The sequence below is a fragment of the Chiloscyllium punctatum genome, chromosome 1, assembly GCF_047496795.1.
Source record: "Chiloscyllium punctatum isolate Juve2018m chromosome 1, sChiPun1.3, whole genome shotgun sequence".
NCBI classification, from domain to species: domain Eukaryota; kingdom Metazoa; phylum Chordata; class Chondrichthyes; order Orectolobiformes; family Hemiscylliidae; genus Chiloscyllium; species Chiloscyllium punctatum.
The window spans coordinates 133,101,277-133,128,051 of record NC_092739.1 but is presented as its reverse complement, the minus strand read 5'-3'; the positions used below and the strand labels follow the sequence as shown (position 1 = coordinate 133,128,051).

Here is a 26,775-nt window from a genome sequence, read left to right as displayed (position 1 = left end):
TAGTTTTTAATTAATACCTTTGTACATCTATCACAAATAAATATATATTATTTATATTTAATTAAAAAACTATAGCATTCTAGTTGATTTGTGTACTTTTGCATTCTGAACAAAAGGAAAATAGTGCATATTCTCTAATTCAGATGTGTAGACTAATAATCCAGGGCCTATGGGCAGAATTGTATGGGCATACAAGTCAGGGGACATGTAATCTCCCCTTCCTGCTGCCTACCTACTGGCCCCAGGAATGTCTTAATTGTTCTGTGGAGGAGTGTGTAGGCCAGCCCACCTTCACTCTTGCTCCAATTGGCAAAAAAAAGGGGATCTTCCTGCCTGGCCATAATTTTACTGCCAGTGCCGAGGCATCATGGATTGGGTCTGGGAGAAGATCAGGTATGAAAGGGTCCTCATGAGCCCACTTTCTGATTAAGATCCCCTCCCAAATCTTCCCACCCTCCTTCAGATGTTCTCCCCATCCCTGCCCTTTTCAACCTGACCCCATTACTTTTACCACCCATGTATTGTCCAAGGGTGATCCCTCAGGTCCCTGCTGCAAGACCCTTGCTGTTACCTGGTTTTGGTAACACTCATTGTCTGGGGACTATCTCTGGTCCTGCAGTGGTCACTGTTCCTGTTGTGTTTGCTGGAACAACACAGCTATCAACCAATTAGATTGACTGCCAGCCATCTTATGCAGAAGCCCTGTCTCCAGCCATGAATGCTTCACAAAGTGTTCATATTAGTGTACTGTGTTCCCCGTCAACATCTGTGATGGTAGGGCAAGGTAATGTCTGAAAAATCTGCTATATGAGTTCAAGTTCCTCTATGTCAATCTAAGAATTCAATTTTGTTTTAAAAATCTAGACATGCATCAATAAGAGTGACAATGAAGTTGCTGGTTTGTCATAAAAAAACTTACAAAGTAGAATTTTTATTTGGGTGGTAATGTAAATTTGTTGTTATCCAACTGACCTGATATATAGTTCAACTCAAAGTAAAAAGTGCAATCATTTTGTACTACTACTAAATTAGACAGGATTGAGGTTCACAGGAGGAGGAGATGTTAGCAAGTCTGGAAAGTGTGAAAATAGATAAATCCCCTGGGCCTTATGGAATTTATCCTAGGATTTTCTGGGAAGCCAGGGAGGAGATTACAGAGCCTTTGGCTTTGATCTTTATGTCATCATTGTCAACAGGAATAGTGCCAGAAGACTGGAGGATAGCAAATGTTGTTTCCTTGTTCATGAAGGGGAGTAGAGACCCTCGTAATTATAGACCAGTGAGCCTTACTATGGTTGTGGGTAAGGTGTTGGAAAAGATTGTAAGAAATAGGATTTATAATAATCTGGAAAGGAATAAGTTGATTTGGGATAGTCAACACGGTTTTGTGAAGGGTAGTTAGTGCCTCACAAACCTTATGGAGTTCTTTGAGAAGGTGATGAGGGTAAAGCGATTGATGTGGTGTATGTGGATTTTAGTAAGCCATTTGTTAAGGTTCCCCATAGCAGGCTATTGCACAAGGGCTCCTGCCCAAAACGTTGATTTTCCTGCTTCTCGGATGCTGCCAGACCTGTTGTGCTTTTCCAGTACCACTCTAATCTTGACTCTATTGCACAAAATGCCGAGGCATGGGATTGAGGGTGATTTAGTGTTTTGTATCAGAAATTGGCTAGCTGAAAGAAGAGAGAGGGTGATAGTTGATAGGAAATGTTCATCCTGGAGTTCAGTTACTAGTGGTATATCTGTTTTGAGGCCACTGCTGTTTGTCATTTTTATAAATGACCTGGATGAGAACATAGAAGGATGGGTTAGTAAATTTGTGGATGACACGAAGGTTGGTAGAGTTGTTGAAAGTGCCGAAGCATGTTGTAGGTTACAGAAGGACATAGATAAGTGCAGAGCTACACTGAGAGGTGGCAAATGGAGTTTAATGCAGAAAAGTGTGAGGTGATTCACTTTGGAAGGAGTAATAGGAATGCAGAGTGCGGAGGTAAGATGGTAAGATTCTTGGTAGCGTAGATGAGCAGAGAGATCTCGGTGTCCATGTACATTGATTCCTGAAAGTTACCACCCAGGTGGTTAGGGTTGTTAAGGAGGCATACGGCGTGTTAGCTTTTACGAGTGGAGGGATTCAGTTTAGGAGCCATGAGGCCACACTTGGAGTATTGTGTAAAGTTCTGGTTGCTGCATTATAGGAACCATGAGGTCATGCTGCAGCTGTACAAAACTCTGATGCGCTTGGAGTATTGCGTATAGTTCTCGTCACCGCATTATAGGAAGAATAGCATCAATGTTACCTGGTATGGAGTCCTGGTCTTATGAGGAAAGGCTGAGGGACTTGAGGCTGTTTTCGTTAGACAGAAGATTGAGAGGTGACTTAATTAAGACATAGAAGATAATCAGAGAGTTAGATAGGTGGACAGTGAGAGCCTTTTTCCTCGGATGGTGACAGCTGGCACGAGGGTACATAGCTTTAAATTGAGGGGTGACAGATATAGGACAGGTGACAGAGGTAGTTTCTTTCCTCAAAGAGTAGTAGGGGCGTGGAACACACTGCCTGCAACAGTAGTAGTCTTCCCAATTTTAAGGGCATTTAAATTAGATAAACATATGAATGAAAATAGAATAGTGTTGGTTAAATGGGTTTCAGATTTGTTCCACAGGTCGGCACAACATCGAGGGCCGAAGGACTTGTATTGCACTGTAATGTTCTTGACAAACTATGGAAAGAAACCATTATCCTGACCTGACCTGCACATTACTCTAATACCACACCAGTGGTGACCAGCAGCAGCCTCCCCTCAGGTCTACAAACAGTACAGTCAAGACTATTCGGCAAAGTTGTTGGTAGCATCCTCCAGTAGTTCTTCTAAGGATCACTGGTCTGGCTACACATCATCCTCATTTTAAAGGCAATTTAATTCTGCATAGACAATAAACCAAAACAACTGCAACTGCTAGAAATCTGAAAAAGAAAACAAAAATTGCTGAAAAATCTCAACAGAACTGAAGAAGGGTCACTGGACCCAAAATGTTAACTCTTGTTTCTCTCTGCAGGTGGTGCCAAACCTGTTAAGATTTTCCAGCAATTTATGTTTCTCTTAATTCTGCACAGGATACCTCAGGAAGGCATTAGGTTTCTTTTTTGTGCCTTTTTGTTTGTAGGACACGGATACTGGTTTTGTGAAAGGAAAGAGCATTCTTTTGTTAGAGACACATTTTCTGTGGCTGACAGGAGAAATCAGAATGATGGGTTTCTTCCCTGGTGCCAGGATCAAGGATATCTCAGAGTGTGCAGAATATTCTCAAAAGGGGAGAGGTCATTGTACACATTGGAACTAATGACATAGGAAGGGAAAAGGATGAAATTCTGAAGGGAGAATATAGGAAGTTAGGCAGGAATTCAAAAAGAAAGTCCTTGATGGTAGTAATATCTGGATTACTCCCGATGCTACGAGCTAGTGAAGGTAGGAATAGGAGGATAGAGCAGATGAATGCATGGCTGAGAAACTGGTGCATGGGAGAAGGGTTCACATTTTTGGATCATTGGAATCTAGTGTAAAAATGACTTGTATAAGAAGTATGGATTGCATCTGAATTGGAAGGGGACTAATGTACGGCCATGGAGATTTGCGAGAGCTACTAGGCAGGATTTAAACTAGTAAGATGGGCGCGCTGGGATCTAGGGGGATAGTGAGGAAAGAGATCATTCTGAGACTGGTACAATTGGGGAAAAGGTGAAAGACAAGCAGTCAGGACAGGCAGGAACAAAGCAAAGAACAAGGTAGGACTGATAAATTAAACTGCATTTATTTCAATGCAAGAGGCCTAACAGGGGAGGCAGATGAATTCAGGGCATGGTTAGGAACATGGGACTGGGATATCGTAGCTATTACAGAGACTTGGCTCAGGGATGGACAGGACTGGTAGCTTAAATGATTCAGGATACAAACGCTATAGAAAGAAAGGGGGGGGGGAAAAGAGGAGGGGGAGTGGCGTTTTTTAAAAGGGATAACATTTTGGCTATATGTAGGGAGGATTTTCCTGAGAATACATCCAGGGAAATTATTTGGGTGGAACTGAGAAATAAGAAAGGGATGATCACCTTATTGGGATTATACTAGACACCTCAGTAGTCAGCAGGAAATTGAGAAACAAATTTGTGGGGAGATCTCAGTTATCCTAAGAATAATTGGGTGGTTATTGGTAGGAGATTTCAACTTTCCAAACATAGACTGGGACTGCCATAGTATTAAGGGTTTAGATGGAGAGGAATTTGTTAGGTGTGTACAAGAGAATTTCTGATTCAGTATATACAAAGGGTGCAAGACTTGACCTACTCTTGGGAAATAAGGCAGGGCAAGTGACTGAGGTGTCAATGGAAGAGCACTTTCGTGCCAGCGCCCATATTGTATTAGTGATGGAAAAGGATAGACAGGATCTAAGAGTTAAAGTTCTAAATTGGAGGAAGGCCAATTTTGACAGTATTGGGCAAGAACTTTCAAAAGTTGATTGGGGGTGGATTTTGGCAGGTAAAAGGACGGATGAAAAATGGGAAGCCTTCAAAAGCAAGATAACGAGAGTTCAGAAATAATATGTTACTGTTAGAGTAAAACGCAAGGCTGGTAGGTATAGGAAATGCTGGATGACTGGAGAAATTAAGGTTTTGGTCAAGGAAAAGAAGGAAGCACATGTCATGGTCGACTGGTTAGCAAAGCTAGATCACATGGAATACAGGGAGAAATAGCCATTTTGATACAGAACTGGCTCAAATGTAGAAGGCAGAGAGTGGTGGTGGAGGTTTGCTTTTCAGACTGGAGGCCTGTGACCAGTAGAGTGCCACAAGGCTCGGTGCTGGGTCAACTGGTTTTTGTCATTTATATAAATGACTTGGATGTGAACATAGATAGTAAGTATGCAGATGACACCAAAATTGGAGGTATAGTGGACAGCGAAGAAGGTTACCTCAGAGTACAATGGGATCTTGATCAGACTGGCCAATGGGGTGAGGAGAGGCAGATGGACCTTAATTTACAGAAATGTGAGGTGCTGCATTTTGGTAGGGCAAATCAGGGCAGAACTTATACACTTAATGGTAAGATCCTGGGGAGTGCTGCTCAACAAAGAGACCTTGGAGTCCAGGTTCATAGTTCCTTGAAAGTAGAGTCGCAGGTGGAGAGGATAGCGAAGAAGGCGTTTAGTATAAGAGTTCGGAGGTCACTGTGCGGCCATACAGGACATTGGTTAAGCTACTTTTAGAATAGTGTGCACAATTCTGGTCTTCCTCCTACAGGAAGGATGTTGCCAAGGTTGGAGGGTTTGAGCTATAGGGAGAGGCTGAATAGGCTGGGCCTATTTTCCATGGAGTGTCAGAAGCTGAGGGGTGACCTTATAGGTTTATAAAATCATGACAGGCATGAATAGGGTAGATAGACAAGGTATTTTCCCTGAGTTGTGGGAGTCTGGAATGAGAGGACATAGGTTTAGGGTGAGAGGGGGAAGATTTAAAAGAGACTTCAGGTGCAACTTTTTCACGCAAAGGGTGGTGTGTGTGTATGGAATAAGCTGCTAGAGGAGGTGGTGGAGGCTGGTACAATTACAACATTTAAAAGGCATCTGGATGGGTACATGAATAGGAAGGGTTTAGAGGCATATGGGTAAAATGCTGGCAAAAGGGACTACATTAGTTCGGATATCTGGTCAGCATGCATGAGTTGGACTGAAACGTCTGTTTCTGTGCTGTAAATTTTTATGACTCCCTGACTCTAATTTATTGGAGTTCTTTGAAGAGGTAATGTATTATTGATAAAGGGGAACCAATGGATGTATTTACATTTCCAGAAAAAATGTAATGAAGTGCCATATCAAAGATTACTGCGGAAAATACAAGCTCATGGTCTGGGGGAGCATCCTTGGTTAAAGGAACAGAAGGTATGGTTGCTGATGACACAAAGACAGATAAATTGTGAAGAGGATATAACAAAGGGACAAAAAGACACAGATATGTTAAGTGAGTGATAAAAATGTGGAAAAAGGAATATATTGTGGGAAAGTGTAAAAATGCCCATTTTTACATAAAAAAGAAACACATTATTCTAAATGGTGAGAGATTACAGAGTTCTGAAATGCAGAGGATTCTTGGTGTACAAACATTAGTACATAGATACAGCATGTAATAAGGAAAGTCTGTGGAATGCTTTCATTTATAGTGAGGTAAAGTGAATACTAAAGTAGGGAGGTTTTCCTTGATTTATACAGGGCATTGGTGAAATATCTGGAGTACTGTGCACAGTATTGGTTACCTTATTGTGGCATAGAAGTGGGTGCGAGTGAGAGATGGTATGAAGGGTGAGGGATGGGACCTAATTTAACAAAAATGTAGCAAAATACCTGGAATGAAGTGCCAGAGAACTGATGTGCACCTTATAAACAGACCAAAAAAGGAATTTGGCAGCCCCTATGCTTGTTTCTGATGTCTTGGGGCAGCAGGCCCAACTCTATTCAACACCCTTATCTGCTCGCACACCAGTTAGCAGAGTTTCTCTCAATGCAACACAGCAAGCAGGGAAATTTCCAATTTCTGCTACGCAACTGAGAAGTGAAAATCCTGGCCTTTGCAGCTCTTCCTTTGGCCAGTAAAATATCCAGCATACACTCAATTACTGACAGGAATGTTGGTGCTCTAGACACAAGTAACCTGCCACATATTAAAATTAAGTATGTAAATCTTTAGTTAAATAGCTTAAAATATTGAATCTAAAAGCAGAGAATCATAGACCTACATGGAAACAGATCCTTCAGTCCAACTCTTCCACGCTGACCGGATATCCTAAATTAATTTGGTTCCATTTTTCAGCACTTGGTCCATATCCCTCTAAACCCTTCCTATTCATATGCCCACCCAGATGCCTTTTAAGTGTTGTAATTGTATCAGCCTCCAACCACATCCACTGGCAACTCATTCCATACCTGCACCACCCTCTGTATGAAAAAGTTGCAGCTTAGGTCCCTATTAAACCTTCCACCTCTCACCCTAAACCTATGCCCTCTAGTTTTGGACACCCCTATCCTCAGGAAAAGAACTGAGCTATTCACCCTGTTTATGCCCCTCATAATTTTATAAACCTCTATAGGGTTACCCCTCAGCCTCCTATGCTCTGGAAAATAGCCATAGCCCATTCAGCCTCTCCCTATAGCTCAAACCCTCCAACTATGGCAACATCCTTCTAAATCTTTTCTGAACCCTTTCAAGTTTCACAACATTCGTCCTGTAGCAGGGAGACCAGAATTGAATGCAGTATTTCCGAAGGACTTATACACTTAATGGCATGGTCCTGGGGAGTATTGGCCAGAGCACTGAGTGTAGGGGTTGGGAAGTCATGTTGCAGCTGTGCAGAACATTGGTTAGGCCACTTTTGGAATATTGTGTGTAATTCTGGTCTCCCTCCTATCAGAAGGATGTTGTGAAACTTGAGAGGGTTCATAAAAGATTTACAAGGATGTTGCCAAGGGTTGGAGGATTTGAGTTATAGGGTCAGGCCGAATAGGCTGAATCATCGGAGGCTGAGGGGTGACCTTACAGAGGTTCATAAAAATGTGAGGGGCATGGATAGGGTAAATAGATAAGTCCTTTTCCCTGGGAAGAGGGAGCCCAAAACTAGAGGGGATAGGTTAGGATGAGAGAGTAATTTTTTATAAGAGACCTGAGGGACATTATTTTCACACAGAGATTGGTGTGTGTATGGAATGAGCTGCCAGAGGCATTTGAAAGGCATCTGAGTGGGTATATGAATAGGAAGGGTTTAGAGGGATATGGGCCAAGTGCTGGCAAATAGGACTAGATTAGTTTAGAATATCTGGTCGGTATGGACGAGTTGGACTGAAAGGTCTGTTTTCATGTGATATATCTCTAATGACGCTGTGACTCTAAATGGTCTAACCAATGTCCCGTGCAGCTGCAACATGATCTGCCAACTCCTATACTCAACATACTGACCAACAAAGGAAAGCATACCAAATGCCTTCTTCACTATCCTGTTTACCTCTGACTCCAAGAAACCTGCACTCCAAGGTCTCTTTGTTCAGCAAACCTCCCAAAGACCTTGCCAGTAAGTGTATAAATCCTGCCTTAATTTGTCTTTCCAAATGGAGCATCTCACATTTCTTTAAATTAAACTCCATCTGCCACTCCTTGGCCCATTCACCCATCTGATCAAGGTTCTGTTGTACTCTGAGGTCACCCTCTTCGCTGTCCAGGACACCTCCAATTTTGGTGTCATCTGCTGACTGCCTAATCATACTTTCTATGTTCTAAAGGAGAGATTAGATGTGTCACTGCAGTGTCCCATCATGAGAAACTCTCAGTTGCATTAATAATACTAATGAACTCCATGATTTATACTGAATTTTAGCATCCTCATTTATCCCATTCTCTTCATTTCATTGTGTTTTAAGTGGATTTTCAAGTTTGCACAAAAGCTGGATTTCCTGATAAAAATCATGGATAAATTGCTCAATTCCAGAGTTTAGACCAATATAAAAAGTTACCTGAACTGTTGATCAAGTTTTTCTGCAACCAACTTTTGTCGTTCTTGCTCCCGTTTTATCTTCAAGTCTTTTACATGCTGTCTCATTTTTGCCTGTCGCTCCAAAGGTGTTTCTCCCAAAAGGGACAGTTGATTCATGTAATCCTTTTCTTCAGCTTCCAGAAGATCTCGTAGCCTGAAATGATCAAAAAACTAACATTTAAAGGACTTTAAAGGGCTTATTGGCCTTTCCAAATGTTATTAAAAACAGGTTTCATGAATAGAAATTTGTATCCATTGTAGAAGAGCTTTACACCACATACAGTATGCCAATGATAATTTGAAGCAGTTTGATCTATGTAACTTAACCTTCACTTAAATAATTTTGACTAAATCAAAGAAAATGATTCAAAACTCATCAAAATCATGGGTCAAACTGAGAATTTTCAAAGTGATGAGCTGATGGAGATTAGGAAGACAATTCTAATGCCCCTGAATTACAGGCATTTGGAGCTCAAAGAGAAAAAGATAAATACGAGGTGCTGCATTTTGGGAAAGCAAATTTTTGCAGGACTCATACACTTAATGGTAAGGTCCACCACATCCTCTGGCAGCTTATTCCATACACTCACCACTCTCTGCGTGAAAACATTGCCCCTTAGGTCTCTTTTATATCTTTCCCCTCTCACCCTAAACCTATGCCCTCTAGTTCTGGACTCCCCGACCCCAGGGAAAAGACTTTGTCTATTTATCCTATCCATGCCCCTCATAATTTTGTAAACCTCTACAAGGTCACCCCTCAGCCTCCGACGCTCCAGGGAAAACAGCCCCAGCCTGTTCAGCCTCTTCCCATAGCTCAGATCGTCCAACCCTGGCAACATCCTTGTAAATCTTTTCTGAACCCTTTCAAGTTTCACAACATCTTTCCGATAGGAAGACGACCAGAATTGCATGCAATATTCCAACAGTGGCCTAACCAATGTCCTGTACAGCTGCAACATGACCTCCCAACTCCTGTACTCAATGCTCTAACCAATAAAGGAAAGCACACCAAATGCCTTCTTCACTATGCCATCTACCTGCGACTCCACTTTCAAGGAGCTATGAACCTGCACTCCAAGGTCTCTTTGTTCAGCAACACTCCCTAGGACCTTACCATTAAGAGTATAAGTCCTGCTAAGATTTGCTTTCCCAAAATGCAGCACCTCGCATCTATCTGAACTAAACTCCATCTGCCACTTCTCAGCCCATTGGCCCATCAGATCCTGTTGTAACCTGAGGTAACCCTCTTCGCTGTCCACTACACCTCCTATTTTGGTGTCATCTACAAACTTACTAACTGTACCTCTTATGCTCGCATCCAAATCATTTATGTAAATGACAAAAAGTAGAGGGCCCAGCACCGATCCTTGTGGCACTCCACTGGTCACAGGCCTCCAGTCTGAATAACAACCCTCCACCACCACCCTCTGTCTTCTACCTTTGAGCTAGTTCTGTATCCAAATGGCTAATTCGCCCTGTATTCCATGAGGTCTAACCTTGTTAATCAGTCTCCCATGGGGAACCTTGTCAAATGCCTTACTGAAGTCCATTTAGATCACATCTACTGCTCTGCCCTCATCAATCTTCTTTGTTACTTCTTCAAAAAACTCAATCACGTTGTGAAACTTCAAAGGGTTCAAAAGCCAATGTTGGTGGATTTGAGCTATCTGAAAAGGCTGAACAGGCTGGGGCTGTTTTCCCTGGAGCATTGGAGGCTGAGGGGTGACCTTATATAGAGTTTACAAAATCATGAGGGGCATGGACAGGCTAAATAGCCAAAGTCTTTTCCCTGGGGTGGGGGAGTCTAGAACTAGAAGGCATAGGCTTAGGGTGAGAGGGGAAAGATACAAAAGAGACCTGGGGCACCTTTTTCATTCAGAGGGTGGTACTTGTATAGAATGAGCTGCCAGAGGAAGTGGTGGAGGCTCATATAATTGCAACATTTAAAAGGCGTTTGGATGGTTAAATGAATGGCATGGATGGATTGGACTGAAGGGTCTGTTTCTATGCTGTACATCTCTATGTATGACTTTATGACACTAAGATTGGAAGAGGAGGAATGGAAAGACAGGGAAGATGGTAGGGACAGTCATAGAAATATTACAAAGTTAGAGATGAACAGGGCCTGGGTTAAATCAGGGATGTGAATTTTATGTTGGAAACATTTGGAACGAGGAATCACATTAAGTCAGCAAGGACAGGGGTGATACGTATGGAAGAGGAGAATAGGATATGAGCAGTACAGTTTTGGATGGGTCACAGTTTACAGACAATGAAATATTGGTGATTGACCAGAGAGCATGGGAGTCTCGGGTTGACAAAGACATGTGTGAGTCTTTCTGCGGGAAATGAGCTGAGGCAAAGTACAAGCTTTCACAGTGCTGCTCCTTCATCAGGTAGCTAGTCTGAAGATGAAGAAGCACTTCAAAAGCTTATACTTCTAAATAAACCTGTGGACTATAACCTGGTGTTGTGTGATTTTTAACTGTGAGGTGAAGTGGATGAGCTTTAGATGAAGAGGATATGATCGGATGCTTAGCTTCAGAGTGAACAGAATTTCAAGACTGTAATAAATTCAGCTCAATATGAGACAATGGCACAGTGGAAGGATGGAATCAGTGGGAATTTTGGTGTCCAGTTAAAGAAAAGTATAGCTCATTTATGACTGGCTGTTAAGCAAGCAATCTGAAAACACAGAGGAAGTGGAATTGAGAAGAGAAATAACAGGTAGAACTGGGTGTTTTTGGCATACATGTGGAACCTAATCCCATGTTTGTATCTGATTCAATTTAAAAAAGGGAGTCTAAGATAGACCCTTGTGCTAATAGTGATAGAGGTAATAGTAAAGGAAAACAATATTGGAATGCTTTGGTTAGGGATGGATGGATAAGTAGAACCAAGTGATGGCTGTTCTATTGAGTTGAACAACAGCTCCTGTTTTTTTGACAGTAGATGTTGGTAATAGGTTCATAGACCTTTGTTACACAGAAGGGGGCCATTTGGCCGATCATGTCTGCTCTGGCCAACAAAGAACTGACCACACGGATTCCATTTCCCAGTTCTTGGCTCATAGCCCTGGAAGCCATGGCAACATAACTGAACAATCTCCTCACTCTCCTCTTACTTTCCACCTCTTACCTTAAATCTATGCCTCCAGATTATTGACCACCCTACTATTAGAAGTACCTTCTTATCTGAAATAAATCCATGAAAGCCAGTATCCTGTCACCAAGACACTCTTTATTTATGCATGCAAAGAACATGACTGGCCCAGCTGGCACAGAGCCAGCTCCAAGAGTGAGCATGGCCCAACATGCTTATTTATATCTGACAGCCAGGACTCCCTGATTAACAAGGTTAACAGTTCCAATCAAGGAACTAAGAGATCCACCTGGCTGACATAATTCCAATCATTACATTATCCACCCTATCTATCCCTTCATAATCTTCACATCTCCATCAGGTCTCCTCTCAACTGCTCCATGGAAAACAAGCCCAGCCTATCCAATCATTCCTCATAGCTCAGATTGTCCAGGCAACATTCTAGTAAATCTCCTCTGCACCAAACATTATGCAATTATAAGCTTCCTATAGTGTGGTGACTAGAATTGCACCCAGTTGTGGCCCAACCAGCATTTCATATAATTTTAGCATAACTTCCTCGCTCTTGTACTCTGTGCCTCAGCTACCCAAGTATCCTATGGTAACTGCAGGAACCTATGGCAACGAACACCAAATTTGCTTTGATTTGCCGTTTCCAGAAGTTTCCTCTACCTCTCACAGAGTAATTTCTTTCCCTGTTATTCCTTGCAAAGTGCATTCCCTCCTATTTTTTCCGGTTGAATTCCATTTGTCAGTGCTCTGCCCAGCACACCATTTCAGTGATATATTCCTATAGATTACCACTCTCCTCCTCACCATGTACCAACCTATCAATTTTAGTGTCTTCTGTGAATATCTTGATCAAACACCCTACATTTCAGTGCAAATCAATAAATGTATAAATGGTATAACCAGCAAGGGCCCCAGCACCAAGCCCTGCAGATGCCTATGTAAAACAGACCTCCAGTCACAGAAACATTCTCTAACATCACCCTCTGTTTCCTGCCTCTCAACCACTTTTGGATCCAATTATACATTTTGCTTTGGACCACATGGGCTCTTACGTTTTTGATCAGTCTGCAATAAAGACCTAATCAATATTGTCCATGTTGATCACATCAAATGCATATTCTCACAAACCTTCCTGATTACCAAAACTTTGATCATAATTGTCAAATTAACTTCCCTTAACAGATCCTGGTTTACTATTCCTTAATCCATGTCTCTCCAAGTACAGTATTCAGATGACATTTAATTCACCCTATTTCATTCTCCATTGTTCTATTTCTTTCTTAGTCTTATGAAGTGTTGGTCCCCACATTCACCGAGGTTCATTTGCCCCACGGACCTTGCAATCAGCTTGCATAGCCAGAAATCTGTGGCTCAAATATTTTTCAAACTGAAGGGGGATGAAAATTGCAATTCATAAGACATATCACAAAGTACTCTGCCCCACAAATTCTGGCCTAAAAGTGTCCATATCATACAAGGGATTAGATTTACCAACCAAATGCACTGCATTAGAATACGGAAGAGCTATGTTCATAGAATCTATTGTTCATAGAATAGGAAGCTATTAGGCACCAAACTGCTTATTCTTCAACTAATTGCAATTTCTATCATTATGTGAAAAGGATCAACTTTATTTTTATTCATTCATTAATAAGCGTGTGTCTGGCTACACTAGCATCTGTTGGCCAACCCTAAATTCGCTGGAGAAGACGGTAGTGAGCTGTTTTGTTGAACTGCTGTAGTTCTTAGATTTCAGGGGCACCTGAACTGCAATTAGGAAGGGCATTCCAGATAGAAATGTCCTCCTAGTACATTTCTTTATCGCTCACTTCATGCTGTGAAATATGGGTATGTATATCTCTACTTAAATTAAAATGGTTGAGAAGAGAATTTTGTAAGTGATCACTATTTTTCCAATATGGTCCAAACTCTCATATAATAAAGTACTACTTTAAAATGTTTTGGCTACAGATTCATATTTTAAGGAGATTATTTTTATAAAATGATGTAAATTCCTGTAAAGAACCAAAATACTGTACATGTTGGAAATCTGAAGTAAAATAGAAAATGCTAGAAATACATTGGTAGATAGGCAGGAGGTTGGAAGAACATAGCAAGCCAGGCAGTATTAGGAGGTGGAGAAGTCAATGTTTCGGGTGTAACCCTTCTTCAGGGCTGCAGAAATACATGGGTAACATGGTGGCTCAGCGGTTGCAATGCTGCCTCATTGTGCCAGGGTCCTGGGTTCAATTCCAACCTTCAGCAGCTGTCTGTGTGCAGTTTGCACATTCTCCTTGTGTCTGCGTGGGTTTCCCCAAGGATGCTCTGCTTTCCTTCCCTAGTGCAAAGATGTTGTAGCTTAGGTGTCTTGGTCAAGCTAAATTGCCCTGAAGTGTCTTCTCAAGGATGTGCAGTCTAGCTGAATTAGCAACGGGAAATGCACGGTAATAGGGTAGAGGGATGGGTCTGGATGGGATACCTCTGGAGGATTGATGGGCCAAATAGTCTGCTCCTACGCTGTAGGGATTCTAAACTCAGCAGTTCTGATATCATTTTGGTCAGGTGATCCATGACCTCCTGGATTATTACACATACAGTGACATTGTCTCCCATGAGCATGGATAAAAGCTCAAAATGTGGAAGCCAAGTTTAAACCTAGCCAGGCTTTGCAATTTGCAAACTGTAGAGCTGGAACAGACAGTATTCACGCAGCCAAACCTTGAATATGTAACTTCCCATCAAAACCTGACAGGCCTGGAACTGCCTGGCCTGGTGCTAATGGCCGCATTGTTTCAGAATAAAATGTGATTTACACATTCAGTGAACCTGCTTCGTTAGAAGAATATATGGATTTGATGCCACCAAGCTCAGTAGGAGGACAGAGGCAGAGCATAACAAGGAAATATTTGACAATTGAAGGTTCAAAACCATTTTCTGAAAACTCCAAATATGGAAATTAGTCACCTCATTGGATCTTCATGCCCCCACCTGATGCTAGTATTGGACACAGGCCACAGAATCTTCAAGAACGGTGTGAAGAGGAGAATAAAAAGGGGCAACCTTGATTCCCAGCTGGCTTTTCTTTTGCACCTTCTTCAATGGCATCTCCAGATAGAACCTTCCACTGGCACAGCATTTCTAGTTCCTCATACCTTGTGGCGAACATCAGACTGACCAGACCGAGAAGACCACTTGGGTGAGATGACATAAAGACAAGAAGCAGCCCTAAACGAGAGATCCCGAAACATCAGCCAACCCTCAAAGACCAAGGAACAGCCTGTCTCATCCCTACTGAGTTGGTATTACCGGTCTTTTCAAACAAACAGATCAAATACAAGGATAGGCACCTGTGGATAGGATGTAATGAATATTCATAACTGCAGTAGATAGCTAGTGTAGATTTGAGACTATTCAATTAGAGATTTAAGATTGTTTACTGAAAAGTCCTGTGAAGAGAATGATTGATTTTGATAGACATTATTTTTCCTTGATAAAATATTTAATAAGGTTGTGTTGAACGATCCCTTGACTCTTATCCCCTTTGCTTCTCTTACTGCGTAAAACGCGTTACTGCAAACTGGTCAAGGTTAGTCAGTTAAAAATCACACAACACCAGGTTATAGTCCAACAGGTTTAATTGGAAGCACACTAGCTTTTGGAGCAACGTTCCTTCATCAGATGATAGTGAAGGGCTCAATCCTAACACAGAATTTGTAGCAAAAATTTAGTGTGATGTAACTGAAATTATACAAAACCGAAATCAAAGACTGCATGAATTTATGTAAAACTCCGTTATCTCACTTTTTAGATTAGAATCAATCTAAACATCAGGGCATAGACAGAGAACACAGGGGGCTAACACCTTCAACATATACTGGATTTACCTTCAACATATTGTCTAGCTATTGCCATTGTTAACAGCTAACCCGAGAATGCAACTTTTTTAAAAAAAAGGTTTTGTGATTTACACATGAAAGAAGTGAAACTATCACTGTATTCGAACAGATGAAAGGCTAGACAATCAATTTTTCAATGTGTAATTTCAGTTACATCACACTGTAAATCTTTGCTATAAATTCTGTGTTAGGATTGAACCCTCCACTATCACCTGATGAAGGAGCGTCGCTCCGAAAGCTAGTGTGCTTCCAATTAAACCTGTTGGACTATAACCTGGTGTTGTGTGATTGTTAATTTTGTACACCCCTGTCCAACACCTGCATCTCCAAATCAAGGTTAGTCAGGGTACATTTACTCACCTTTCACTCTGCAACACCATTTTTCAGGTTCACGACAGTTCATAATTTATCCATGTCTGCCTCTCATATATACAAATAAAAATTGTACTTGTAACTCCATAGTTTAATTTTAACTTCAAAAACCATTCAGCACTGCCATAAACTTACTTACTTTATTCTCCTTTGTTCTATGCCATTTTCGTAAAACTCCATGGCCCTTTGAACCCTATACCTGATGTTGCCCTTCAATTGCATTTGTTCTTGTTCTAGTATAACACGATTCTGGGTTTCGTACTCTTTGTGGACCCTCACAAAATTTGCATAAGTTTCAGCACGTAAATCCTGTTCAAGCTCCTTCACCAGATCTGCATTTGCGAAGTTACCTGCAGATTTTGCTAGCTGCAAAAAAAAATTATAAGGCCATTTAAAAATATATCACAGGGTTACTTTTCATTACTGCAAACCATCAAAAGAAAACAAAATTATAACTGAGGCATGCTTTTGAATTTATTCTGTCTGCTTATTTCTGCATATTGCTGGTATAATATTAGACAGACTACGAGGTAAAAACAATGACTGCAGATGCTGGAAACCAGATTCTGGATTAGTGGCGCTGGAAGAGCACAGCAGTTCAGGCAGCATCTAAGGAGCATACTACGGCAATTTAAATGAGATACTGTTTGCTATCCCAGATGAAAGCTACCTTTACTACGTGTAATACAGGGATGACAACTAGTATGACAGCACAATGATTTTGGCACCAACAATCTAACGGCCTAGACAGATGATCTCGAGTCAAAACCAAATTCCGTGAAGGAACTGGGGAGTTTTAATTTACTTGTTGAAATAAAGAGCTAGTCTCAGTAACACTGCCCATGAAACTGTCAAACTACCCATTTGGTTCACTAGCTTTAGAGAAGGAAATCAATCATCTTTGCCATGTCCAACTGACATGAGATTAAATACTTTGAACGGTATTGCTGATTCTTCATTGCCCTCTGAAATAGCAAACCATTCAGTTATATCAATCTTCTAGACAAGGCTAAAGTAAGAACAATGCCAGGCATGCCTGACATTAACCCAGGCATCAGACATGACAAAGACACACAGGAGACAGACAGGACTGTAAATGCTGGAGATCAGAGTCAAAAAGTGTGGCTCTGGAAAAGCACAGCAGGTCAGGAAGCATCCGAGGAGCAGGAGAGTTAACGTTTTGGGCAAAGCCCTTCATCAGGAATGTGGTGGTGGTGGGAGAAGGGGGCTGAGAGGTAAATAAGAGGGTGGGGGTGTGGGGAAGGTAGCTCGGAAGGCGATAGGTAAATGCAGGTCGGGGCTCGAAGAAGATGGACAGGTTGAACTGTCCTACCTGTCCATCTTCTTTCCCACCTCTCCGTTCCACCCTTATCTCCAACCTATCACTATACCTCCCTGTTTCCTCCCCCCCACCCCACCTGCAGCCACCTATCACCTTCCCAGCTACCTTCCCCGCTCTCCCCCCTCAACAATCCTGATGAAGCGTTGACTTTCCATTTGCCTGACCTGCTGTGCTTTTGCAGTGCCACACTTTTTGACAAACACCATAGGGTGTGGTATAGCATGTAAAGTTCTTAGACAGGAGTTTGAAAACCACAACAGCAGGGAACTGAAGAGAGTGCCTTTGCAGTGCCACACTTTTCGACAAACCACAACAGCAAGGAACTGAAGAGAGTAGAGATGAAAGCCAGCCTGTCAGTTTCCAGCTCCATCCTTCACTTAGGCTATTAAAGATGATGCAAGGATACCCACCTGCACTAGACAAGTAGCTGTCACAACTTGGTAAAAATCTATTGATGACAATTAAGGGAGTCCATCTGGGATTTAGCAGACAAGCACTGGAACCCTGCATGCCACGAGGTTAGTTTAGATGTCTGAAGGTGGCAGAATATGGGGGGGTCACAGCTATTAGCAGTTCTGGTGATCTTCCCATCTTTCCTGAATGCAGGAAGAACCACTGGTCCACCCCACACACAGCAAATTGGCAGGCTGGCTGAATACTTATTTTTTTTAAAATATGTTTTGCAGGTGAACCAGGCAGTGAAGAAGGCAAATGGTATGTTGGTCTTCATAGCGAGAATATTCGAGTACAGGAACAGGGATGTCTTACTGAAGTTGTACAAGACCTTAGCGAAACTATACCAGAATATTGTGTGATGTTTTACTTATGGAGAGGGCCCAACAAAAGTTTACTGGATTAACTCTTGGGATGATGGCAGGATTGATGAATGAAGAGGGATTGGATCAGTTAGGACTATATTCATGAGAGTTCAGAAGAATGACGTGTGGTAGGAGAATCTCATTCTATAACATTCTAACAGGACTAGCCTGTAAATGCAGGAAGGGTGTTCCCAATGACTGGAATGTCCTGAACCACAGGTCACAGTCTAAGGATATATAGTAGGCCATTAGCACTGAGACGAGGAAAAATATTTTCACTCAGAGAGTGATGAGCTTGTGGAATTTGCTGCCACAGAAAATGATTGAGGACAAAACATTTTATGCTTTCAGGTATGAGGTAGACAGAGTTCATAGGACTAAAGGGATTAAAGGGCTTGGGATGACTGGGGAGGAGGGTACTGCATAAGGTGATCACCTATGATCATACTGAATAGCAGAGCAGGCTCAAAAGGCAGACTCCTCTTCCTACCTTTTTTGTTTCAATGTTTCTGATTTCTAAGGCCTCTGATTGGTTCACAAACTTCAAAAGCATACTCACTTTCCTTAATTGGATGGCAATCCTATGTTCGGGTCAATTAATGAGGAACCAATAAAAAGTAGGACCAGTGATTGGTCCCCATGGAGTGGGTTTGTGAACCACTAAAGGCCCTGATTTCTATTTCTCATCCCCAGATGAAATTCCTTCCCCAACTTACATTTGGGGACTTATGCAAAACTTAAGAAAGTTGGTCCACAGAATATTTATATGCAAAGAATCAGCTAAACCTTCATGCTCATCCATCACTGGCAGGACAGATTGGTGACACAGTAGATGTAGTTTACAGTCAGAAAGGAGTTGTGCTGAGAGTCCTTAATACTTACTTTATTACCTATGAAGTCTCATGGCATTAGATCAACATGGGCAAGAAAACTTCCTTCTGATTACTTTCTACCATCTCTTTTTGACAATAAATCAATATTGATTGATGTTTGTAGAAACAGAGGGTAACATAGGAACAGAAGGAACCCTGGATGGAGGATCTCAATGTCAATCACGAAAACAGAATCATCAATATTAACCGATTTGCTTTCTGGGTCTATAGTAGATGATAATTGAAAAAAAATCTACTTGACATCATCCTCATCAACCCAGATGCATTTGTATTGGTAACAGTTACAAATTGTGCTCCATGTGGAGACGAAATATTGTTTCACAATGAAGACACCTTCCATTTTATTACATCACATCACCACCATCATGCTAAATTGAACTGATACTGTACACACCTTGCAGCTCAAAACTGGGCATCCTTCAGGCCAAGTGGGACATCATCAAAACTCAAGCATAACTTGTAATTTCACAGCCTAGATATCCCTCACTCTATCATTAATATCCAAACAGGGTATCACCCTTAGGTAAACGTGGAATGTGAAAGAGTACACCAGAACGAAAAAATGTTTCTAAAACTTACGTGCTAACCTAACAAAGGTATAAAAGAAGATTATATACTTGCTAAACACCATCCAGAGAAGGCATATACTGCTGGGGATGAAAGTGGGTGGCACAGCTGTCACTGTTGGTGCAGCTGGGAAAGAGACGTGAGTAGGCAGTGCAGAGGACAAAGACATTTTGTGCTTTTCAGCACAGGAAGAGTGGGAAGATGTTGCAATAATGAGAGTGGCAAAGTATGAACTTTGATGGGAAGGGCACAGGAGCAGATAGTGTAATTGTAGGATGTCAGAGAGAAGATAATGGGATATACAAAATATATATAAAGTCCTGGAATTCCCTCCCTACTGGCATTGTTGGTCAATCCACATCAAGTGAACTGCAGCAATTCAAGAAGACAGCTCACCACCTCCTTCTCAAGGGCAAATAAGGATCGGCTATCACTGCTTGACAGCCAGTGACGGCCACGTTCCACAAATGAATAAAAAAGATAGATTGATGGAGTACAGAAGGACATTAACTTTCTTCTTACACTACTGAGCAATCTTCAAAATACCTGAGACTGCTCTGACCCAAGAGGCAATCTCAGATAAGGTGCAGTACGGTCTGATGTTGAACCTCCACTGCTGATCCTGTGGGAAGAAGGAACCCTGAGTCAACAACACCCCATCCATCAACAGGACCATCTGATCAAGCAGGACCTCCAGGTCACTGCCCTCAAAGTTGGGCACAATTTCTCCATTTCTGCCAAATCCAGGGCAAGTATCAGGAACATTACCAAGCAACTGTGGATTTACAGTGCATGCCCTTTAAAATATGGCAAGTTGTGGAAAATTACCCAGGTATGATTGGTCTTCAAAAGGCAGGACAAATCCATGCTAACCAATTACCATTCCATCAATTTTCTATTGATCAACAACAAAGCAATGCAAGGTGTCATTGACAGTCAATTAGGTGGTACTTATCCAGCAATAAACTGCTCACCAAAGTCAAAAATAGGTTATACATGGCCAGTCAGCAACAGACTTCCTTCTAGCATTTGTCCAAAAAACTGATTTCAAAATATATTGTGAAAGTGGCTCTCGTTACAGCATTTTATCATGAAGGATCTCTAACCATATTGAGATCTTTGGGAATCCAGAGCACAAGGGAATATGGTTGCGATTCTTGGAGATCAAATGACTTAGCCCCACAGCAATCACTGCAGGAAATAGTTCTTTACAGAGATATGGCATTGAGGGTGAGTTGGAGGTTTGGATTAGGAATTGGCTCTTTGGAAGAAGACAGAGGGTAGTAGTTGATGGCAAAGGTTCATCTTGGAGTGCAGTCACTAGCGGTGTTCCGCAAGGATCTGTTTTGGGACCATTGCTGTTTGTCATTTTTATAAATGACCTGGAGGAAGGGTTAGAAGGTTGGGTGAGCAAGTTTGCGGATGATACGAAAGTCGGAGGAGTTGTAGACAGTGAGGAAGGATATGGCAGGTTACAGCGGGATATAGAGAAGCTGCAGAGCTGGGCAGAAAGGTGGCAAATGGAGTTCAATGTAGCTAAGTGTGAAGTGATTCACTTTGGTAAGAGTAATAAAAAGATGGATTACTGTGCTAATGGTAGACTACTTGGTAGTGTGGAAGAGCAGAGGGATCTTGGTGTCCATGTACACAGATCTCTGAAAGTTGCCACCCAGGTAAATAGTGCAGTGAAGAAGGCATATGGCGTACTGGCTTTTATTGGTAGAGGAATTGAGTTCCGGAGTCCTGAGGTCATGCTGCAGTTGTATAAGACTCTGGTGCGGCCGCATCTGGAATATTGTGTGCAGTTTTGGTCGCCATACTATAGGAAGGATGTGGAGGCACTGGAACGGGTGCAGAGGAAGTTTACCAGGATGTTGCCTGGTATGGTAGGAAAATCCTATGAGGAAAGGCTGAGGCACTTGGGGTTGTTTTCATTGGAGAAAAGAAGGTTTAGGGGTGATTTGATAGAGGTGTACAAGATGATTAGGGGGTTAGATAGGGTTGACAGTGAGAACCTTTTCCCACGTATGGAGTCAGCTATTACAAGGGGGCATAGCTTTAAATTAAGGGGGGGTAGATATAGGACTGATGTTAGGGGTAGGTTCTTCACTCAGCGAGTCGTAAGTTCATGGAATGCCCTGCCAGTAGCAGTAGTGGACTCTCCCTCTTTATGGGTATTTAAGCGGGCATTGGATAGGTATATGGAGGATAGTGGGTTAGTGTAGGTTAGGTGGGCTTTGATCGGCGCAACATCGAGGGCTGAAGGGCCTGTACTGCGCTGTATTCTTCTATGTTCTATGTTCTATGTTCTTATTAATGATCTTCTCTCCATCATAAGGTTAGAAAGGCAAAACGTTCACAAATTAATACATATTAAACTCCTCAGATATTGAAGCAGTCAGCGGCCATATGCTGCAAAACCCATTCAGCATTCAGGTCTGGACTGAAACGTGACAACTAACATTGAGGCACATAAGTGTCTGGCAATGACCACCTCAAATAAGAGAGGATCTAACCATTCCCTCTTGATGAAAACAAAAAATGCTGGAAATCACAGCGGCTCAGGCAGCATCCATAGAGAGAGAGAACAAGCTAATAATCCGAGTTTAGATGACTCTTCATCAGAGCGGACGTGAAGTGTGGAGGGGGCAACATTTATGCACTGTGGGGGTGTGTAGTACAGGCGAGAAAGGGTGTTGACGGTGCAGAATAAGTGATGGGAATGTGAGAATGGCAGAACAATGGTGTGTCTAAATGCCAGATTGGAAAGACCAGACAGTCCCACTGGAGTGGAGGGAAGAGAGGACATGGTGACAGAGAAAGTAACAAGTAAAGATAAAAGCAAAGAAGGAATGCGAATGAGTTCACAATCTAAAGATGTTGAACTCAATATTAAGTCCAGAAGGTTGTGAAGTGCCTAGTCTGAAAATGCGATGTTGTTCCTCTGGTTTGCACTGAGATTCACTACAGCATTGCAGCATGCCAAGAACAAATAAATGGGCATGCAAGCAGGACACTGTATTAAAATGACGAGCTACAGGAAGGTCAGAGTCATGCTTGCACATGCAATGTGGTAAATCAATCTGTTTGGTTTCTCCATTGTCGAGTGGGCCACATTGGGTCCAGCAAAAGCAATACACAAGATTGGAGCAGGTGAAATGCTGCTTCACTTGGAAAGACAGTTAAGGCCCTTGGATGGTGAGCAAGGAGATGGTGAAGAGGCAGGTGTTGCACCTTTTGTAGTTACATGGGCAGGTGCCATGGAAGGGGGGCTGGTGTTGTGGACATCAAGGAACATACCAGGGTATCTTGGAGGGAATGGTCCTTGCGAAATGCAGACAGGAGAGTGAGAGTAAGATGTGATTGGTGGTGGTGTTCTGCTGGAGTTGTCTGAAATGTCTGAGAATAATCTTTTGAGTACAAAGGCTGGTGGGATGAAATGTGAGGGCAAAGGGGGAAACCGATCACACTGTTGTGAGTGATGGGACAGGCCAAAGGCAGAAGCATGCTTGATAGGTCAGATGAGGTTGAGGGCCCTGTCAACAACGGTGGATGGGAAACCACGATTATGGAAGAAGGAAATCATGTCAGCAGCACTGGTTTAGAAGAAGGCATCATCCAAACTTTACGATGTTGGCAAAAGAACTGGGAGGATGGGATGGAATCCTTACAAGGTGTGGGGTGTGACAAGCTGTAGTGAAAGTAGCTATGGGAGTCAATGGCTTTGTTGTGGATTACAGAGGACAGTTTATTCCCTGAAATGGAGGCAGAGAGGTCAAGAAAGAGGAGGGAGATATCAGAGATAGACCAAGTGGAAGTGAAAAGAGAGGTGGAAATTGGAGATAAATGAACAAATCTTTCAAGGTGGGAGCATGCAGCAACACCAAAACATTCGTCGATGTACCAGAAAGAGTTGTAGAAAGGGGCCAATGTTCCACATACCCCATAAACAAGCAGGCATAACTGGGGCCTAGGCAGATGCCCATAACCAATTCCCTTGGCGGAAGTGAGATAGCATTATCATTATTAAATCCCCCATTTTCAACATCAACAAAATAATACTGTAGGATCTGTTTTCATTTACAGAAAATTAACAAAAAACGCTCGAATCATGATTTATTCAGGACATCCTCTGGCCACTTTATAAATGCAAGGTTTCAACAGCTCCCCTCAATGTTAGGCCTGAAATGAGTAACATGGTATCCTATACAGCTAAAATCTATTTCAGCAGACTGTCAAAAAAACTCCTGACATCGCCATGCCACTCTCGATGCATTCTGCACCCTTATCATTGGTGGTCAATATGGAGGAGTACTGTTTCATCAGCAGAGGTTGGGTATGGTGGGGTGCACGGAGTAGTAGGTAGTAATCAATAGGAGGTTTTGTTGCATATATTGTTGCCACAGGACTTAAGGGGATCCAGAATCAACACTGAGGATTCCAAGGCAACACCCTCCCAACCGTATACTACTGTGCCACCACCTCTGGTGGGCCTGTCCCAAGGATGTTGGTGTGAGCAACAATGTGTATGAGGTATGATTCCATGTCAAAGAGTGTGGTGATAGAAAAGCACAGCCGGTCAGGCAACATCCGAGGAGCAGGAGAATCAACATTTCCAGCATCAGCTCTTCATCAGAAATGAGGCATGTGGTCTAATGGGGCTGAGGGGGGAAGGTAGCTGGGAATGTGATAGTTGGATGAAGGTGGGAGTGAAGGTGGTAGGTCAGAGAGGAGGGTGGGGCAACATAGGTGGGAAGGAAGATGGACAGGTCGGACACCACTGTGACTAGACAACACATCCATCCTAGGACAAGCCAAACAGAGACATGCTTGAGAATTCCTAGAAGCGTGGCATTCCAACTGGAACTCTATCAACAAACACATTGATTTAGATCCCATCTACTTCCCTGTGGGAAAAATAACTGGAAATGACATCACCACAGGAAATGACATCACCAACCCAAGAAATCTAAACACATAAATCGCAAGCAGACCATAACACCAGTGCTTCATGGGAGAACCACTGATGTCTTTACCTAGTTTGGTAACAAAATGTCTGAAAATGAACTTTCCAGCTCTGCAAGCAAATGTACATCCAAAACCTCAACCTGAGCTACAAATCTTCTCAAAAATCGCTAACAGGTAGGACAGTTCAACAGGGTGGTGCTGGGATAGAGTGGGGGAGGGGAAATTAGGAAACTGGTGAAATCCACATTGACCCCATGTGGTTGTAGGGTCCCAAAATGGAAGAGGAAGCGTTCTTCCTCCAGGCGTTGGGTGGTTAGAGTTTGGTGGTTGAGGAGGCCCAGTACCTTGCACATCCTTGGCAGAGTAGGAGGGGGAGCTAAAGTGATTGGCCACAGGGCGGTAGGGTTGTTTAGTGTGTGTGTGTCCCAGGAGTGTTCTCTGAAATGTTCTGCAAGTTGGTTTCCTGTCTTCCCAATATAGAAGAGACTACATAGAGAGCAATATACACAGTAGATGATGTGTATGGAAGTACAGGTAAATCTCTGTTGAATGTGGAGGCCTTTAGGCCCTCCACTGCGTCCACTGCTCTCAATGTGGTCTCCTCTACATTGGAAAGGCAGGATGTCAATCTGCAGTACATTTTAGAGAACATCTCTGGGACACATGCACCAAAACACCCTATGGCCAAAAGCTTTAACTCCCATTCCCACTCCACCAAGGACATGCAAGTCCTGGGCTTCCTCCATCGCCAAACTCCAACCACATGACACCTGGAAGAAGAATGCCTCATCTTCTGCTTTGGGACCTTCCAACCACACGGCATCAATGTGGATTTCACCAGTTTTTCCATTTCCCCTCCCCCCCCACCCCTTATCCCAGATCCAACCTTCTAACTTGGCACTGGCCTCTTGAACTGTCCTACTATCCAACTCTTCCCACCTATCCGCTCTGCCCTCCTCTCTGATCTACCACCTTCACCCCCACCTTCATCTCCCTATCACATTCCCAGCTACCTTCCTCCAGACCCACACACCCTCCCAGTTATCTCTCAGCTCCTTTGACTCAGTCTCATTCCTGATGACGAGTTTATGCTTGAAACATCGATTCTCCTGCTCCTTGGATGTCGGCTGACCAGCTGTGCTTTTTCAGCACCACAGTCTTCGACTCTGATCTCCAGCATCTGCAGTCCTCACTTTCTCCCAGTATGATTCCATGCGTCAGGTCGTTGCTTGACCATTCTGTGGGAAAGCTCTCCCAATTTCTGAATTTTGCAGGAGTGACAGGTTTGGGTTTGCAGTAGAGATAGCAACAAATGGCCACTTAGCTGACGGCAAACACATCCCATGAATGAATAGAAAACATACAAATGGCATCAAACACACTTCCAGAGAATGACCAGTAGGTTCCATTTTCATGGAACATACAACAGAGAAACATACTCAACGAACTTACACCACAATCCTCCTTCCATCCTCCTGCATCAAACCCCAAAACACATATTTATTTATTATTTAATTAACTCTGACAGTATGGAATAGTCCCTCTTTCTCTCTTATGAGTTACCTGAAAGTGCCATTTACCACAAGTTCAGAAATTACTGGAAAAACTCAGCAGGTCTGGCAACATCTGTGAACAGACAGCAGAGTTAACTTTGGGGGTCCTTCTTTAGAATTGAACTTACCAAACCCACAGAGCAGGGAGTTGGGCCTTTCACCTCCCTGCCGCAAGGCTTTTCTCGACATTTAGCCGCCATCATCTGTTTCTCCCACTCGAATCTCCTCTGCGCTATCAGACAGAGTAAGGTGAAGGATTCTCAGACCCTTTCAGCATCGACTTCCGCCGGGACCGTCACCATAGCGACCACCAAACACCGGTCCGGGCCATGTGCATTACCAAAGAGATGACGTATCTTCGCCATAGCAACGGATAAATTGTATTTAAATTACAGTTTTTTAATAAACAGCAATTTTCCGATATTTTGTGATTAATTCGAGCATGAACTACGGAAACATACTTTTAAGACAATTTCTTTATCGACGCGGATATTATTAGCGTAGGGCTGCGAGATATCTCCCGGATGGGCGGGAATTTCAAACAGGAGGAGCCGTTAACGGATGTTCCTTTAAAGCAATTGTTTACGAAGTAGTTATTTTCTCCTTGAAGGCAAGAATCACCGGCGAACTATAAATACGCGAACAGGTAATGTTGATGCTGTTTTGCTTGTTTATTATTTATGTT

At 42.6% G+C, this 26,775-nt stretch overlaps 2 protein-coding genes across 4 annotated transcripts in view; one reads left to right on the top strand and one right to left on the bottom strand.

The window, feature by feature from the left end:
• Positions 1-26,530, bottom strand: part of cfap53 (cilia and flagella associated protein 53) — a 45,806-nt gene extending 19,276 nt beyond the window's left edge. Inside the window, exons 1-3 of the mRNA XM_072574318.1 lie at positions 26,219-26,530; positions 16,089-16,315; positions 8,548-8,721 (exon numbers count right to left, since the gene is read on the bottom strand). Coding sequence (XP_072430419.1) covers positions 8,548-8,721; positions 16,089-16,315; positions 26,219-26,293 — 476 coding nt within the window. The 5' untranslated portion in view covers positions 26,294-26,530. The remainder of the gene's footprint in view (positions 1-8,547; positions 8,722-16,088; positions 16,316-26,218) is intronic.
• A 69-nt stretch (positions 26,531-26,599) lies between these two features.
• ska1 (spindle and kinetochore associated complex subunit 1) overlaps positions 26,600-26,775 on the top strand; it is a 41,630-nt gene continuing 41,454 nt past the window's right edge. For all 3 annotated transcript variants that reach the window (XM_072574342.1, XM_072574359.1, XM_072574350.1), the window contains exon 1: positions 26,600-26,736. The gene's annotated coding sequence lies outside the window, so the exon portion shown is untranslated. The remainder of the gene's footprint in view (positions 26,737-26,775) is intronic.